The 15084-nt window shown below is 42.8% G+C and overlaps 1 protein-coding gene across 2 annotated transcripts in view; it reads left to right on the forward strand.

Moving 5' to 3' along the window:
- Nucleotides 1–359: 359 nt before the first annotated feature.
- Nucleotides 360–15084, forward strand: part of LOC137848286 (E3 ubiquitin-protein ligase KCMF1) — a 48026-nt gene continuing 33301 nt past the window's right edge. The window contains exons 1-2 of one of the 2 annotated variants that reach the window (XM_068667319.1): nucleotides 361–840; nucleotides 8841–8942. Coding sequence is in view for 1 of the 2 variants with exons in the window: in XM_068667318.1 (XP_068523419.1) it covers nucleotides 825–840 (16 nt within the window). In the remaining variant the exon portion in view is untranslated. Of the gene's footprint in view, nucleotides 841–8840; nucleotides 8943–15084 lie in introns of both variants that reach the window. The other variant, XM_068667318.1, reaches the window with a different exon arrangement.

Genomic DNA, 15084 nt, shown 5'->3' on the forward strand with positions numbered 1-15084 from the left:
GCCCCGCAGTCCACAACAAACCGTTCCCCAAAACGTCCAAAACGAGCAACAACAAGCGACTTGGGAAGTGCACAGCGGTCTCAATTCTCCCTTTTTTAATGTTTCTTTTCATAAAAAGCCGGCGGGTGCTCTTCCCGGAGCCAGGCCGCGTTTGGTGGCTTCACCCCGGGGGCTGCCCCGAGCCCCTCACCCTCCACACCCCCGGACGGGCGGGCGCGGAGCCTTCACCACCCTCACCCCCGTGCCGTCAGGACCCCTTTATTTTTTATTTTATTTTTTTTAATTCTTTCCCTGGGAGGGCCTGGGCGGCGCCGAGCGCCCCGCCGGAGCCCTGCATTTCCTCTTCCTCCCGGAGCAGGGGAGGAAGGGGCCGGCGGCGCCCCCTCAGCCCCGCCGCCGCCGTTGCTGCGGCAGCGGGCGGAGAGGGAGGGAAGGGAAAGAGAAGGAAGGGAAGGGAAAGGAAAGGAAGGGAAGGGAAGGAGGGACGGAGGGAGGCGGCGCCAGGGGCCGGCGGGGCCCGGAGTCACCGTGTCACGGCGCCCGGGAAGCCGCCGCCGCCGGATCCGCCCCCCGCAGGGCGAGCGAGGGAGGGAGAGAGGAAGAGGAGGAGGAGGAGGAGGAAGAGGAGGAGGAGGAGGGGGAGGAGGGGGCCGGCTGCTCGCCGCCTCTCATCTTTTGGCCTCCTTTCGGCCCCTCTCCTCTCGCACCGGGGCTCCGTGCGTGCAGCAGCGGCAGCAGCAGCGGCAGCGGCGGGGGGTGGCCAGGCCGCAGCGGCGCTCCGAGCAGCCCCGCCACGGGCCCGGGCTGGCCGCCTCCGGACTAGGATGTCCCGGCATGAAGGTGAGGGGGGCGGCGGGGCCCGGCACGGCACGGCCCGGCCCGGCACGGCACGGCACGGCCTGGCCGCCCATCATGGCGCCGCCGCCGCCCCGAGGGGGCCCGCGGAGCTCGGCGGCGGAAGGGAGGCCCCGGCCCCGGCCCCAGCCCCGGCCCCGGCCCCGGTGGCGGTGGCGGCGGTGGCGGAGGGCGGCGGCCCGGCCCGGCCCGGCCCGGCCCGGCCGCGCTCTGCAGTGTCATGGAGGGGGGGACGGGGGGGGGGGGACACGGACACGGTAGGGGCTCGGCCCGGCCCGCGGTGCCGACGTGTCCCGGGGGGGGGGAGCTGGGGGAGAGAGAGAGAGGGGGGCACCGTGGGTTGGTTGGTTTATTATTTATTTATTTATTTATTTTATTTATTTATTATTAATTTTTTTTTTTGGGGGGGGGTGGAAAAGCCGTCAGGGGGACTGGAGCTGAAGGAGGGTGGTTGTGTGGTGTCAGGAGAACAACCCCCCCCCCCCCCCCCCCCACACCTCCTCTCCCCATTTCCTCACTATTATTATTTTTTTTATTTTATTTTATTTTTTTTATCCCCAGCCTTTCTCGCAGCAGGTACGGGGCGTAGCGTGGAAGCGCGCCGCGAAAGCCGCGGCCCGGGGTCACCTGGACACACACACACAAAAAAAAAAATAATAATAATTAAAAAAAATATATGCAACTTTCTGCCATGTTAGGAACTTAAGCCCGGCACCTGTCTCCATTTTCTCTCTTATCTCCTGCGGCGGCCTCTTTCCCCGCTCCTGGGAATGTTTTTTGGCAGGCGGTGGCGGTGGCGGTGGGCAGCGGGGCCTGGCCTGCAGCTGGTGGCACGCTGCTGGGCAGCAGGAGGAGGAGGCTCCGGGTGCAGGGCCCGCACGGGGCTCGCAGGCTCCTTGTTCACACGAGTTAGGCAGGGTTGTTTACCAAGCACTTGCCTTGCGAAGAATCCACGAGCCCGCTCGTATTGGCTGGAGTTAACATTTAGTGTGGGTGCCAAGCTCGTGCCCCCTTCCCTCCCACCCTCCTCCCTTCCACCTCTTTTCCCAAGGGGGCAGGGATGGAGATGCTGGGTTTGTGCGTGACGGAAGATGCAGTTGCTGAAAAATAATGATTGTAGTGAGGGGTTGATCTCAAGAGTTTTCGTTAGTGACTTTGTGTGATGATGAGCGCTGTAAGTCTGTCTGTAATGCTCGTATCCGTGATACTCTTTCTAAAGTACTGTAGTAAGATGCAAACTTTTCTAGACTGAACAGGTAAAAATTACTGAAGTGATACCGTGTGTTGTTCTCATGCTTTTCAGAGATAAGTGCATAGACGTTGTTTTTTTTGTTTTGTTTTGTTGTTGTTTTTTTAAGCTTGTGGTATTTGCTGTGGTACTTCAGTGTTTTTTTTTTTTTTTAAAGTCCTGAAAAAAAAAAAAAGTTAGAAATTTAGAAAGTCCTGACCAGCCTTTCTGTTAAGACAATCTGAAAGTAAGGGGTTTCCTTCCAAGTACTTTTCTGATGGAGGCTATCTCATCAATTTCCCTAGTGGGCCACAGTTTCTGTTTGTAGCAGTGACAGTTATATCCCTGTGCTTGGATATTGGCTTGTTGGTATTTAGAAGGAGTGATTTTTTAACAAAACCAAGCTTAGTATTTTCTTTCTGAAGCAGATTCTTCAGTGTTTGGTCTCTCTAGCTGTGCTTACTTTGAAAACCTGAAATAATTTTCTTTCTTTCCTTGTAAGTGAAGTGGTTGGTGAGCGTGAGTTCTGGTCATTTCACGTTGTGGATGTAGACTCTTGGAGTGTGTTTGTGGGTGTGCACGTGCATGACTGAAACCAGGAGAGTACCATGAAATTGTAAAGGACATGTATCGCTGCATCTTTGTGACAGATTTTTATAAAAATCTAGCGTAATTTCTCACTGCTTCTCCTTTTCCTTCATATTTTAGATCTTTTGTTTTAGTCAACTTTTCTTATGGGGTTAGAATAATTCCTCTTAAGGTAGCAGGCATGCTTGTCCAACTTTCTGGAAAAGAGGCTCAGAAACTTGATTTTGTTACATATACAGAAATCCTTAGAAGTGAAATATTCACAAAAAAGTACTTCTTGCTGCAGGTCTATATAGTGTCATTAGTAGCTGCCAATTTTGATCCAGTGCGACTTAGTTGGGAGGACGTGTCTTGGAACAACATGGTGCAAGAGAGAAAAGCAAGTTTTCATAAGTGACACCTTCTCTGTGTGTTCCCTTTAAAATGACCCACCCTCAAAGTTGCAAACAGGGTTTATTGATTGCTCCTGACAGAATCTGGAACACTGTACCAGTTGTATGATGGGAGGGGATGTCTCTGGTAGGGTAAATGCTGGAGAAGTTGATATCCTGAAGTCTTGGGATCCTAAAGAGGCCATAAAAACATCAGATGGAGATTTAAGCTTACACTTTGTTGTGATTTCTTGACTGTCTTCTTTGGTGTAATCGTCTATAAAAATGCAGTTTTTACAAAAACTGCACTTTTACTTACATTTTTTTTTGTTTTTTTTTTTTTTTTCTTTATTAACTATTTTCTTAGCCTTCAAGAAAAAAAAAATCAGACCACAGTCTCCCCTTTGCACTGTGTTTGCTTTTCACAGGTGAGCTCTGGGCTCACGTTTCTCCCTACTTCAGGAAAATAGGCCCAAGTATGACATGATTTATTGTTCCTCTTTCTTGAAACGTTCATTCTGTGTTTCAGAGGCTTTGTGGCAATACTGTCAAGAGTAGCTGTTACCGTTTATCCACCTTTTGCTAATGCTACTTATTTCTATTTTTTTTTTTAAACCATCCCTGTTCTATGACTTGGTGTTAGGCAACTGGTTATTCCCTGTCCTGGTTTTGTTGAACGCAACGTGAGGTCACCCTCTGCTCTTAGTGTTCTTGTCATTCCCTTTACAGGAGTGATCCACTGTGTTTCTCTGGGTTAGTCCCTATGTTTAGGAGTGAGTTGTGGTGCAATCCTTGGCAGCCTACAAGGAACAGACAGGTGAATTTTTATATTCTGGAAGGTATAGCAGAAGATATTTTGCATATTGTAAATCTTCTTTTGATGGGTGTGCGTTGAGTAATGGCGCTTTCGTACAACAGTGTACCGCACACAGGACAGCATAAAACAGAATTATAACTTCCATAAATATCATTAGAAGACCTCTTATGCACATCTCTTGTAAAACTAGAATGCCGCAGCGTTACTGGTCGTACAAGGGGCTGGATTCTGTTTTCATGTTCCAGAGGGCTCCTGGCAACACTTGATCCTCCCTCCTGCACGCTCTGTACCCCTCCTCCCTGACATCTTCCATAGTTCGTTTCCTATTTGCGTTTAGGGATGTATTCTTTAAGCTTCAGAAAGCTAGGAGCAGTACAAATGGCTTGTGGTGTGGTTTTTTTTGTGTGTGTGTTTTTGTTTTTTTTCTTTCTGGTGCCCATTTGTCAGCGTTTCTTATGAATCAGCGGAGCTTTGCAAGGCAAGTAATCTCAGTTCCAAGTGAAGAAAAGTTACAAGTGGATGGTAATAAGGTAGGAAGGGAGGGCAGCGACTCTCAGGACCATGTGGAATTCTGAAAATGTTCCCTGCTGGCTTCATGCTCCTGATGCTCAAGGGAGCTGAAGTTGCAAGTGCTACTCTTTTTCCTTTTTGTTTTCCTTTCCTTTTTTTTTTTTTTGGTGTATGCATAAATGTCTCGCATATGGGTTCTTTATTTGTAATAAATAATTGTCAATTCTTTATTTGTAATGGGAGGGTAAATAAATGCATCCTAGAAGTCTCCAGAACTACATGTGCCAACCATTTGAGAATGGTTAATGTCAGGGCAGCGTTAGTGGAAAGATTGGGAGTCTGGGCCAATGACATTTTCTGTATGGTCAGGATAAAAAACATACGTAAAATGTTATCCATAATATAAAGGTTTTGAAAACTAAAGTAACGCCTGATCCTCCAAATCATACAACATGCGTATCGTACTCGAGCTGTAGAGTGAAACTACAAATTTCTGTCAAGCCAAAATACCCTGTAGCAGCTGATATATAACTTTTAATATTTCATGTAGTGTCAGTTATACAGTTGCCACCAAATGCAAAATTAATGTACTTTTGCATGCAAAACTCTTAATCCAGGTAATGGAACTGCACAGTTTTCATATAAAGTACTCCAGGCACTGCGTTGATGGAGTGTTGCATTTAATAATGAAGAAATGTATCTGTGAGACCAGTTATAACCTGGTACAATACCTGAATGTGCACTGGCGTGATAATTTATCTAGTAAGAGTATGCCTAGGACACACAATATGTTAATGCTAAACCTGAACAGCTGCAAATGTGATTCAAAATATTGGATCACGGTAATTTGCTTTATTATTGAACTATTGTTTGTTTTCAGCAAGAAACTGAGTCATCATTTAATAATAATAATAAAAAAGAGCTGGGTACATCAGTGATATTTAACAGCCACAGTACTTTCGGGTTTTGAGGAAGCTACACTTTCATTTAAGAAGGAAAAATGTTTATGGATGATGGTTTATGAAGCACATGGCACGTGGACCAGTATGATGATGTCCCTGCTGTGCATGCGAACAAGGTCCTCCAAAAATGGGTGTAGAGAGAGACCACTTTGTCTCTTCTTGTGGCAAGAAGTAGTGTCATGGATCGTTCTTTGGGAGACAGCAAAAAAAAAAAAAAAAAGATATTTAAATGGTCGGTGTTGGAAGGTTGATGGTCAATACCTTAAGCAAAAGGACGGGTGTAGAACTGTGATACACCTGACATCACTGTGTGTGCGTGTGGGGAGAGGAGAACGTTTAAATAACTCCTGGTTACAAAGGCACATTTGAGGTAATGGTGACTAGTAGGGGCTCCGGGCAAGTGCACAGAGAGACATGCAAGTCCCGTGGGCAGCGCTGGGCAAATGAAATTCACACATCTTAAAAAAAAAGATTTTATTTAATTTTTTTTTTTTAGGGATTTTGCCTATTTGTACTGCTGATACCATTTTAGAGAGTTGTTTGTGTTGCTATTCACAGATATGTCGTTGTTGTTGTTACTTCAGTTACTCTGTTTTTATGTTTGTTAAGTGCAATGACTAATACAGAAAGTGTTAATGCATTTGAGAAGCTGCTGGACACAGCAGCACCTTTGAAGCACTCCGTTGAGCCCCCCAGGAGCTGGGATATGTCAGAATTTAGCTGCAGATGTCTCTAATTCAGGCTCCTGTGAGTATCTGCCTTGTGCAATTACACAGCTGTGTATAATCTGCTCCGTGCTACCCCAGCCCCCGTTGGGGTGCCGGGGGGGCTGCCGTGTGTCAGAGCACGGCCCCGTTTGGGTTTGGGACCGTACAGGGAGCAGGCAGGTAGGGGTGCTGCCGAAAGGAAGGGTGGTCGAGGTGGTGACAACAGAGTTTTGTTCTGGAAAGTTGGATCAACCCCACCTCCTTCCTCTGCTGCAGAGCTCACGTGGAGGGCTAGGCAAATCGCTGAAGAGAGAATACACAGGTGGCTGCTTGGTGTTTGTTCCTTATTTTAGGAAGGCTCGACTTGGGCTTCAAGGGATCTGAGCTTTTACAGCTGCAGTTGTAGTAGCTAAGTGATCAGCTTTGAAAATGTGCCTGACTTCAGAAAATCACATGGTCTGGAAAAACGATCCTTTGGCATCTCAGATCCAGCAAGTAGATTTGGTAGGTTTGTGGTTTTAATCTGTGTCTTGTTTTCCATCAGTTCCAAGATGGGGAGAGAAAGTGGCTTAGAAGTGCTGTGAAACTAAATCTGCCGATATTTATGCTGCATGGAAATCTTGCTGCCTTTTCCCTGTGAGCACTCCTGTATCAGAAAATCCAAATTGTTGAAAGTGTGTGGTCAGTGAAGGCTCAGACTGACCAGTGGTGATAAAACAGGTAGCTTGTCGTTTGCTGAACACCTTGGGCCCTGGTGCACTGAGCAAGGTGCTGTTTTTCTTGGAACGTGTAATTGTGTAAGACTGCATTTCCTGTGGGTTTGGATCACAGATTGATGCTAAGATGCCGATATTTTAATACCAGCAAGGGCTTGGGTTTCCATGTCTTTTGTTCTTGGAATCACTCAGGAGGCTAAATCCTCCACTCAGGACGCACTCTTGCCTCTGCCAGATTTAGACTAGATGGGCAGATTTGGTAGTGCTGCGTTCTGAAAGGGAAGTCGTAATGGAGAAGAGATTTACAAGCTTAACTAGAGGGAGAAATGTCAGTGCCCCGTACAGAAATGGCATTGTAAGGTACTGTGCGGCTTGGGTATACCCAGATCAGAGAACTCGGAGTAATGTTAGCAACTCAGGACACGTGTGAGGAAGAGTTACTGCGTGGAGAGAAATTGCAACGGTGTTTACCTCAGATGACTCGACTCCTTTCTGTGTAATCCCTATTTCCTAACATGAGAAGGAGATATTTAATATGTTCCAGAAGGTGATGAAAACTGAATAGAAGTGCTTTTTCATATAGTACGTAAAGAGATCGTGGAACTTTTTCTGGTGAAGGTTCTTGAGTCTGGATAACAAGTATCCAGAATATGCAACTAAAGCTTTGTTTTTTTATCTTAAACTTCACACATCAGGCCTTGTGACTATCTCAGACTTAAATGTGGCTGTGGAATATCTCAAGTCTGATGTCCCGTTTGGTTCCTGTACCTTTCCCTGAAGCAACACCTGAGCGTCTGGTTTGAACTTACTCCTATCATCGTTTGCTTTTATGGTCTTTATGGTTATTCACGTCTTCATCCCTGCACAACATTATTATAAACTTTGACACAATGAAGTAGGTTTTTTTTGAATTCAGTGCAGAGCACAGAGAAAAGCTCGGTAGCTTTACTGGCTGATAGTGCGTAAATCAAGGCTTCAGGTTAGAGTTGTTTAAAAAGTTTTATTTGTCTTAGGTTACTGACATTTACTAAGTTGATGAATGAGGTCTGTCCCAAGTTAAAGTTGTGGGGAATTATCATGTAAATGTCTTCAGCTTCAGTACAATTTTCTGATCACTCATGATTCCTCTTAATCCGTATGTCTCTGAATAATGTTTCAAAGTTGCGTACAGGTGATCACTTGGTTTCTATCACTGGAAGTCATGGGTTCTCATTTGGAATTCATTTTAAAGTATGGGCTCATGCTTTACTCATACTGGAGCCTCCTAAGTATTTGGAGAAAAACACGTGACATGTTCTTAAGAGTGTAGTTTGGGTGTTTGGGTGTTAGGGGGCGGTTGGATTTGTTTCATAATTTTTTTTTTTTAATTTTAAAACATTTAAATATTTTTTTAGTCTTAGTATATGATCTGGCTAAGTACCAGAATTCTCATTTTTACCACCCGTTTGTCAACCCTGCAATGAGTTTCCTGAATGTATTAACTCTTTTCATCCTGATTGCTTTATTTGGAGCTTCTAGGAGACTTGCTTTTAAAGTTGCCCCCATTTGCAGCTGGAGACCTGAGTAAATCTTACTCTTTATTATGATTAAAAAGGACACCTGAACACAGGAAACACTGATGTTTTCTTCTGTTTGCACATGCATTATAAGTTAGAGAGTTTGACTTTCCTGAAGGCACCAAGGAAGTCCTACTAAAATGAGGATTAGTGGTTCTGTACTCCATTTCAGTGAGATTTATAGGTCCAAATCCATTCTTAAGAGCTCTCGGCTCACTGGAACATTTAAGTGGCATACATTTACACTGTTTCCAGCTATTACTTCCTACAGTTTCCCTCTGATTTGTTTTTAATTTCAGTATTCACATAGAATCTCACATTTTTATCAAAGTATTGCTCCAGATTTGATTTGAGGCATCCCAGTGTAATCACTGACAAAATGCAGCTGATGAAAGACATCAGTTAGGAAAAAAAAAAAAAAGCATAGATTTTTTTAAAACATCCTGCAAGATATGGATGAAGTAACAGCTGAAGTTTAAAAAAAATATATATAAATCTGGATCATAACTCCATTTTTTTTCTTACCTCAGGTCAGATTTGGTCTTCCCCCATCACTTCTGCCATGTCCTGGTGCCAGATTCTTTTTGGGAGGCAATGTTTCTTGTCTTGACTGACAAGAGGTGCTGTCTCTGGTAGGATGAATTCTCTTCTTTGTTTTCCTTCCTTTTGGCTTTGAACTTTTATCTGTCATCTTCTTATTTCTTAGTCATTGTTCTTTTTTCCCTTTGCTGTGCTGTCTCTCTCCTAGTTTTGTTCCTAGAGAGGGCAGTTTTCACAAAGATCTGTGGATGCTGTAGGCCCGTGTCAGAGGTGAATGCAACAGAAGTTTAATGCCTGCCTCTGTGAGCCTCTTTGAAAAACAGAGCTCTAATATTTCTTGGTAACACAAATAACCCTGGTCTATTTAAGAAAATAACTATTTCCAAAATGTTTCTAGGCAGTGGGTTCTCTGGCTACTGTAGATATGAACGTGTTTAGTTGTTTTCAGATGAGACCAGGCAGCTGCAGGAGTAAAAAAAAAAAAAAAAAAAAAAAAAAAAAAATTTCCTTGTCAGGTAATGCCAAACCATTCCTACAGTATTTGTAAAGGATTTACTTTTCAGTAACAGAGGATTGCAAGTGTGGGTGGTATGTATGGACTCACTTGTGTTAACTTATTGATACTAAAGCAGCCAGCGTTCTTGTCTGAGGGGTGTTGCTGTTGGCCAGCTCTCTTGATCAGTTCTTTGAGAATATCAATATACATATCAGAATTGGGATTTTAAACCAATTTCTAAAGTTCTCCACCTCCACATACCAGCTGAGTTGTTCTTCAGGTGCTTAATAATATAGCAGGAACCCAACGTCAGCTCCTGGAAGCACATACCTAGGTACATGCCTGGAACGGCGGTAGGATTATTTGGAGGCATCCTGCATGTGGCTGTTTGGATAGCAGTGCTGTGAGCTGTTGAAACTGTGATATTCTCTGGATACCTACCTCAAGTGTCCTTGCCCCAGCAGCAAATTTTCAAGGTCAGGAATGTACTAGCTTATAAACATATAATGACTTCTGTGATTGTCAGCTTGTCTTTGCTTCCAGACAAGTAATTCTGACAAGGGATAGTGTTCAAATCTATGGCAGTGTATTTTTTGCATAACTTAACAGGGTTTTTTGTGTATCAGCAGCATGCTCAGAAATTAATGTTCACCTTAATGAATTTGAAATTGCCAAAGTCTGACTAAATAACTGTTTCTTGGTTGGACTGTCTTTTATGATAGTTAGAATGAAATTAGCTCTGAAGAAATCTGTGGTTTAGACACAAGGGCTTGTTTGTGTTTAGGGTCTTGTCACTTTCACTTAAACAAAGCATTATTCCAGCTATTTGCATGTGCTTTTAAAATAGGTGGTAATGAGGAGATGTGCTTAACACAAATGGTGTTAAGTGTGCTTTATTATGTGTATACAAAATTGCAAGCAGAGTTGTGGATTGTCACTGCAAGTGCAAAATGAACGTAGTGAGAGGCAGCTTGTAGTTCACTGGTGAAATTGGGTCAACAAGAGCAGCTTCGCCGGGAGTAATGATGGTGGAGTGTAGGTCATGACTACACAAGCATGGCTTTACCACTGCGATTTGCAGAGTTCCTTTGGACTTTATCACCCTACTTTCCAAGACTAAATGTGAGTTCATTAGCACCTGAATTGTTTTTAGTATTATTTTTTCATGTGTCCAGAGTCGTCTTTCTCCCTAAACCTGGCTGTGGAAATGAGCTAAGATGGAGAAGGAGCATTCAAGATGCCCTCCGAGAAAGATGACTGAACTTTGCAAGTGAACTGTAGAGATTGCACAGCTTCTGATGTTGTGCACGTAAGATGCTTGTTTTTCCAACCTAGATGTACATAAGACTGCTCACATTAAATTGATTTCATACCTGTCCCCCATATGATGAGAATGCCAGCAAGCGTGGTTTGATCTCGGACTATACAGGTGGAAGAGTATGCTCCTGCTGTAAACAATGACCAGGATTATTTGTTGTTTTGTATAGACTTGCCTTTGTTAATTACATTAATTAGATACCTTGCAGATTTAAGAAGACGGAGTGAAAACCATGCGGAGTGTCTTGGTATACAAGTATGGCATATACATTTTCTAACACTTTTCTGCCTTGATTATCTTGGATTTACATGTAGAGGTGAGCAGTTAATTTGCCCTCTTGGCTGCAGAAAGAAGGGATGCTGTGATCTTCTCCCCAGTTGTTTTGGCATAAGGCCTGCAAATTGCCAGCGTGGATCTGAGAGAACAGCAAGTTTTCCCTATTCTGGAAGATTTTCATGGGGGGAGAGGGAGGGGCTGAGAATATAGCCTGAGATTTTGCTGCAGAAGAGTGGCTTTGTAAGTGAAGGATGTCCTTGGATTAATTGACTCTTACAGGCCCAACTTGCAGTGGTTTACATCCCGAACTGCTGCCTGACATTTACTTAGAAGCAGAGGATCAGCAGGAAGCAAATTTTCAGGTTTAACTGATGATGTCACATGAAAAAAATACACATACAAGTGGAGGATTTTAATATGTTTTTGGAGGGAGTGGAGTTTGTAGTCTATTCTGGTACTATCCAGCTTTAAAGTGTTGGAGCTAGTTACTGTAACTCGGAGCTCAGTTAATATTTTGTTCCTGGAAGCATTAGGAATGCAAGGAGAGTGACCACAGAGCTGAAGAAGTGTGTTGTTGAGAATTACGTGCCAGAGTGCAGTTGTCTAGTCAAGAATAAAGTACTCCAGGCTGTTAGTTGGTCGAAGACGCCTGACTCTGGCTTTGAGGAATGCCATGATGTATTTATTGTTCCAGCGCTAATATTTCAGGTCAGCAGATGATGAATACTGTTTGTAGTCCTTGCATTGTTTGGTGTCGAGCTTCTTCAAAACATATCTTTCCTTCTCTTTAATACCCCTATAAATCATAAGTCATGACTTTTGAAGAGGCAGGCACTGGATATGTCACTGCATTAAATATCGCTCACATGGAGGAAGGTGCTGCCTGCATGCTTTTTCATACTGCTAAGCATTTGGAGGTCTTGACAGTGTATAGCAGTTGTGAAGATCCATGCTGTAGTTTCTTTCTGTTGATCCAGGAACTCTAGAGAAGCTGCTGGGAATCTGAGGAATGTCTTGTGAAAAAGTACAGAGGAAGTATTTTGAATGATCCAACAAGCTATATTCGAGACTGAGCAGACCTTAGGGCACAAGAAGGCTAAAGAGCGTGCATGTACATTAATAGGATTGTCAATCCTTTTGTTTTCCTCCTGTACCAATCCTAAGGTGTCTTCCAGTTGTACCCACGGAAAATTGACTCTGTTGTCTGGACCATTGAGTCTAAGCTGATTTATGTGGGCACTGAAAGATGCCTGCAAACAAACAAAAAGGGTTCAAGCTTCTGCCTGTAAAATACATTTTATGTGGACCTTAAGGTCCACATAAAATATATGTATGTACAATATATGTACGTATAACATATGTATGACAGTGTCATACCAAGTTCATGTAGGGTTATAAACTGTAGGAAGGTACGAAGTGCTGACTTGGTCAGCTGAGAGTTATGTCAGAAGAGTAAGGTAGGTGCCAGCTCTAGTGCTGGCAGAAGAGAAAGCAAAAAAGAAAAAACGCTTGGAAAGAAAGCAGCTAATGCTTCCTGCTTCCTGTAGGAGCTGCTGTGGTGTAACCATCTACAGCAAGCTCAGAAAACTTGTTAAAATAACAGTTGGCTTAAAGTTGTCCTAGGGGCATGGATATGCCGTACTACGGATGGCTCTGACTGGACGGGCTGAATGAAGGTCTCTCTTCATCCTTGCTCCCCTGTGACACCACCTTGAGAACTGCCAAGGTAAACTGATAGAGTTTCAAGCTCACACCCAACCTCTGTCCTGGTATCTGCAGGCGAGGAGGCTGTGCTGTCTTCATGGTAAAACTAGCTGCATGTTTATGACATTCATTCATAAACCAGACTGAAGAATCCAACACATTGTGTAGCGAGGCAGTCTTCAAACACAAATATTTTTAAGATGTGCATGTGAGGGCGAGTGTTTTTCTCATGAGCATCTGAGAACTCAAGATAGTTCAGCAGATTAGTGGTCAAGCAGAGTCTGGTAGGAAATGGAGAACAGAACTTTAAGTTAGTTAGAAAATGTGTTTTAAAAAAAAAAAAGCTGTGTGTGTGTTGTTACTGAACTATATCTCTTTCTGAGGTGCAGAAGAAGCAGTGAGGTAACATGGTGAAAATCTCTTGTCTCTCTGCCTTCCCTAGCTGTATATCCAGGTTTTTCTTCAGTAGCATATTTATCTTATAGTGCTCAATTCTTTTTTTATAGTATATCATTTATAAAACTCTCTCAATGAAGATCTGTCAGACTTGTTTGTACAGTTGATTTTTCCTAATCATTAACATACTATTTTATGCATTTTGTAACTGCAGTGTGGCACATGAGCCTGCAGTAACACGTAGTTGGTTTTAATACTACCTCTCCTTTTTTCTTCAAATTAGGAAGCAGCATATTTATCTGTTTTGATAAAATGCTGTATCACTAAGTACGTGCTTTATTCTTGTATTCAGATCAGCAAGTAAAGGGAAACGTCTATACATTACTGTCTATTCTAATTTTTAAAAATTGTCTTTTTTGTTAAAAAAAAAAAAATAGTTTCCACATTTTTAGATCTCTGTGGGAAATAAGTTTGGTGGTTTTTTATAATTGTTGTACAGTCATTACACTAGGTTCCTGTAGTAAGCATTGCTTTGCAGCTGTAAATTTCAGACTTCTTTCATCTGGTTATTGATGCTTTGTGGGAATGCAATTTTGCAAATGTTTTTGACGTTGTTGAATCCTGAGTGCCATGTTCTGTAGCAAGGCTGAATGACTGATTCTCTCCTATTCAGAGAAAGGACATGAGGCTGCAGAAAGGTTTTTTCTTTTTTTTTCTTTTTTTTCCTGAAGGAAGGTGGTAAAGCTGTGGTACCTGTCTTTGTGGTATAAGTCGAACAGAGAGCTTAGGAAATTTCTTCATTGAAATTTATCATGAGGATTTGAGATACTGGGTTATGGCAGGACAGAACAATAGATTCGTGGCTTTTTATTTTTTGGTTTTTGTTTGTTTTTTGTCTTGATTTTAGTGGATCTTTTTAGTGTTTCTATACATAGCATATATTTCTAAATAGAACAGCTATATTGAAACCACAGTAATTGTTTTAAGGTCCTCCTTCACAGCTGTTGTCCCTTCCTACCTCAGCTGAAAATAGGTTCCTTAAGTACTGATCTAAGTGTATCTTCAGTTTCTAGACAGATTGTGTTTTTTTTTCCTTTGAAATGGTAGGTGGTTATTTTCTGTTCTAGGAGTAGTAATGAACTCTCCTTTCCTATCCTTTAATTTCCTAATATGTTTGGGACTTTTATGGCACAATCATAGTGAAGTTGATGAGCTTATTTTGTACCTTCCACAGTAAATTGATCCCTTTGTATCTGGTGCGGCAGACATGGGAATTTCTTTTATAGTGTACCAAGTGATTTATTTTTTTTTTAGTACATTAGATTAAAAATCCAATTGCGTGGTGTTTTTCCTGAGAATCACATGTAAGGATGGGTTTGAATGAAAGTATTAAAAAATGTTTTTTTCTTTTTAAATTGAGCTTATTACAGTAAAAGCAATAATTACTGAAGATTCATGGACTGTGATTTCTAGATCAGTAATGGCTTTTAGAGTGTTCAGTGATCAGTAGCTATTTAGGAAAATGGTCTGATTCCGCATATTCTGAAACAACCCTGTTAGGTTTGTTAGTAAATTATTCTGAAAAATAAGTTGATTGTATGTATTAAAAAAAATGGATGGGTCTGTAAGGGAAGTGTTTAGAAGATGATAGTCTGATAACCTTTGGTTCTTTATGTGTATGTGAAGGAGAAGAAAGAAAAAATCATGTAATAAAGCAAAAGGAGCTTTGGCTGCTGAGAGGAAGAAAGAGCAAAGGAGGCACTTGGTATGTCTGGGTTGTCAATCCAGGGAATTCATGAACAACCAGCAAAGAAGCAGAAAATTCAGAAAGAGGGGGAGAGAGTAATGGAACAAATTCAAAGCTTGACTGAAGTAGGCATGAAACCTTTTTTGCTTTGGGAGACTACATTTCCCACAGCACTTTTCAGCTTTTTCATCACGAACACGTGTAGCTTCTGTGGGCATGTTATCTGCCTGAGAAGCTGTTCCCTGTGGCAGGGAGTAGAAGTGGTTGGCAAGGCAGTTGGTTTATGTTCGTAGTAAG

The sequence above is a fragment of the Anas acuta genome, chromosome Z, assembly GCF_963932015.1.
Source record: "Anas acuta chromosome Z, bAnaAcu1.1, whole genome shotgun sequence".
Classification (NCBI taxonomy): domain Eukaryota; kingdom Metazoa; phylum Chordata; class Aves; order Anseriformes; family Anatidae; genus Anas; species Anas acuta.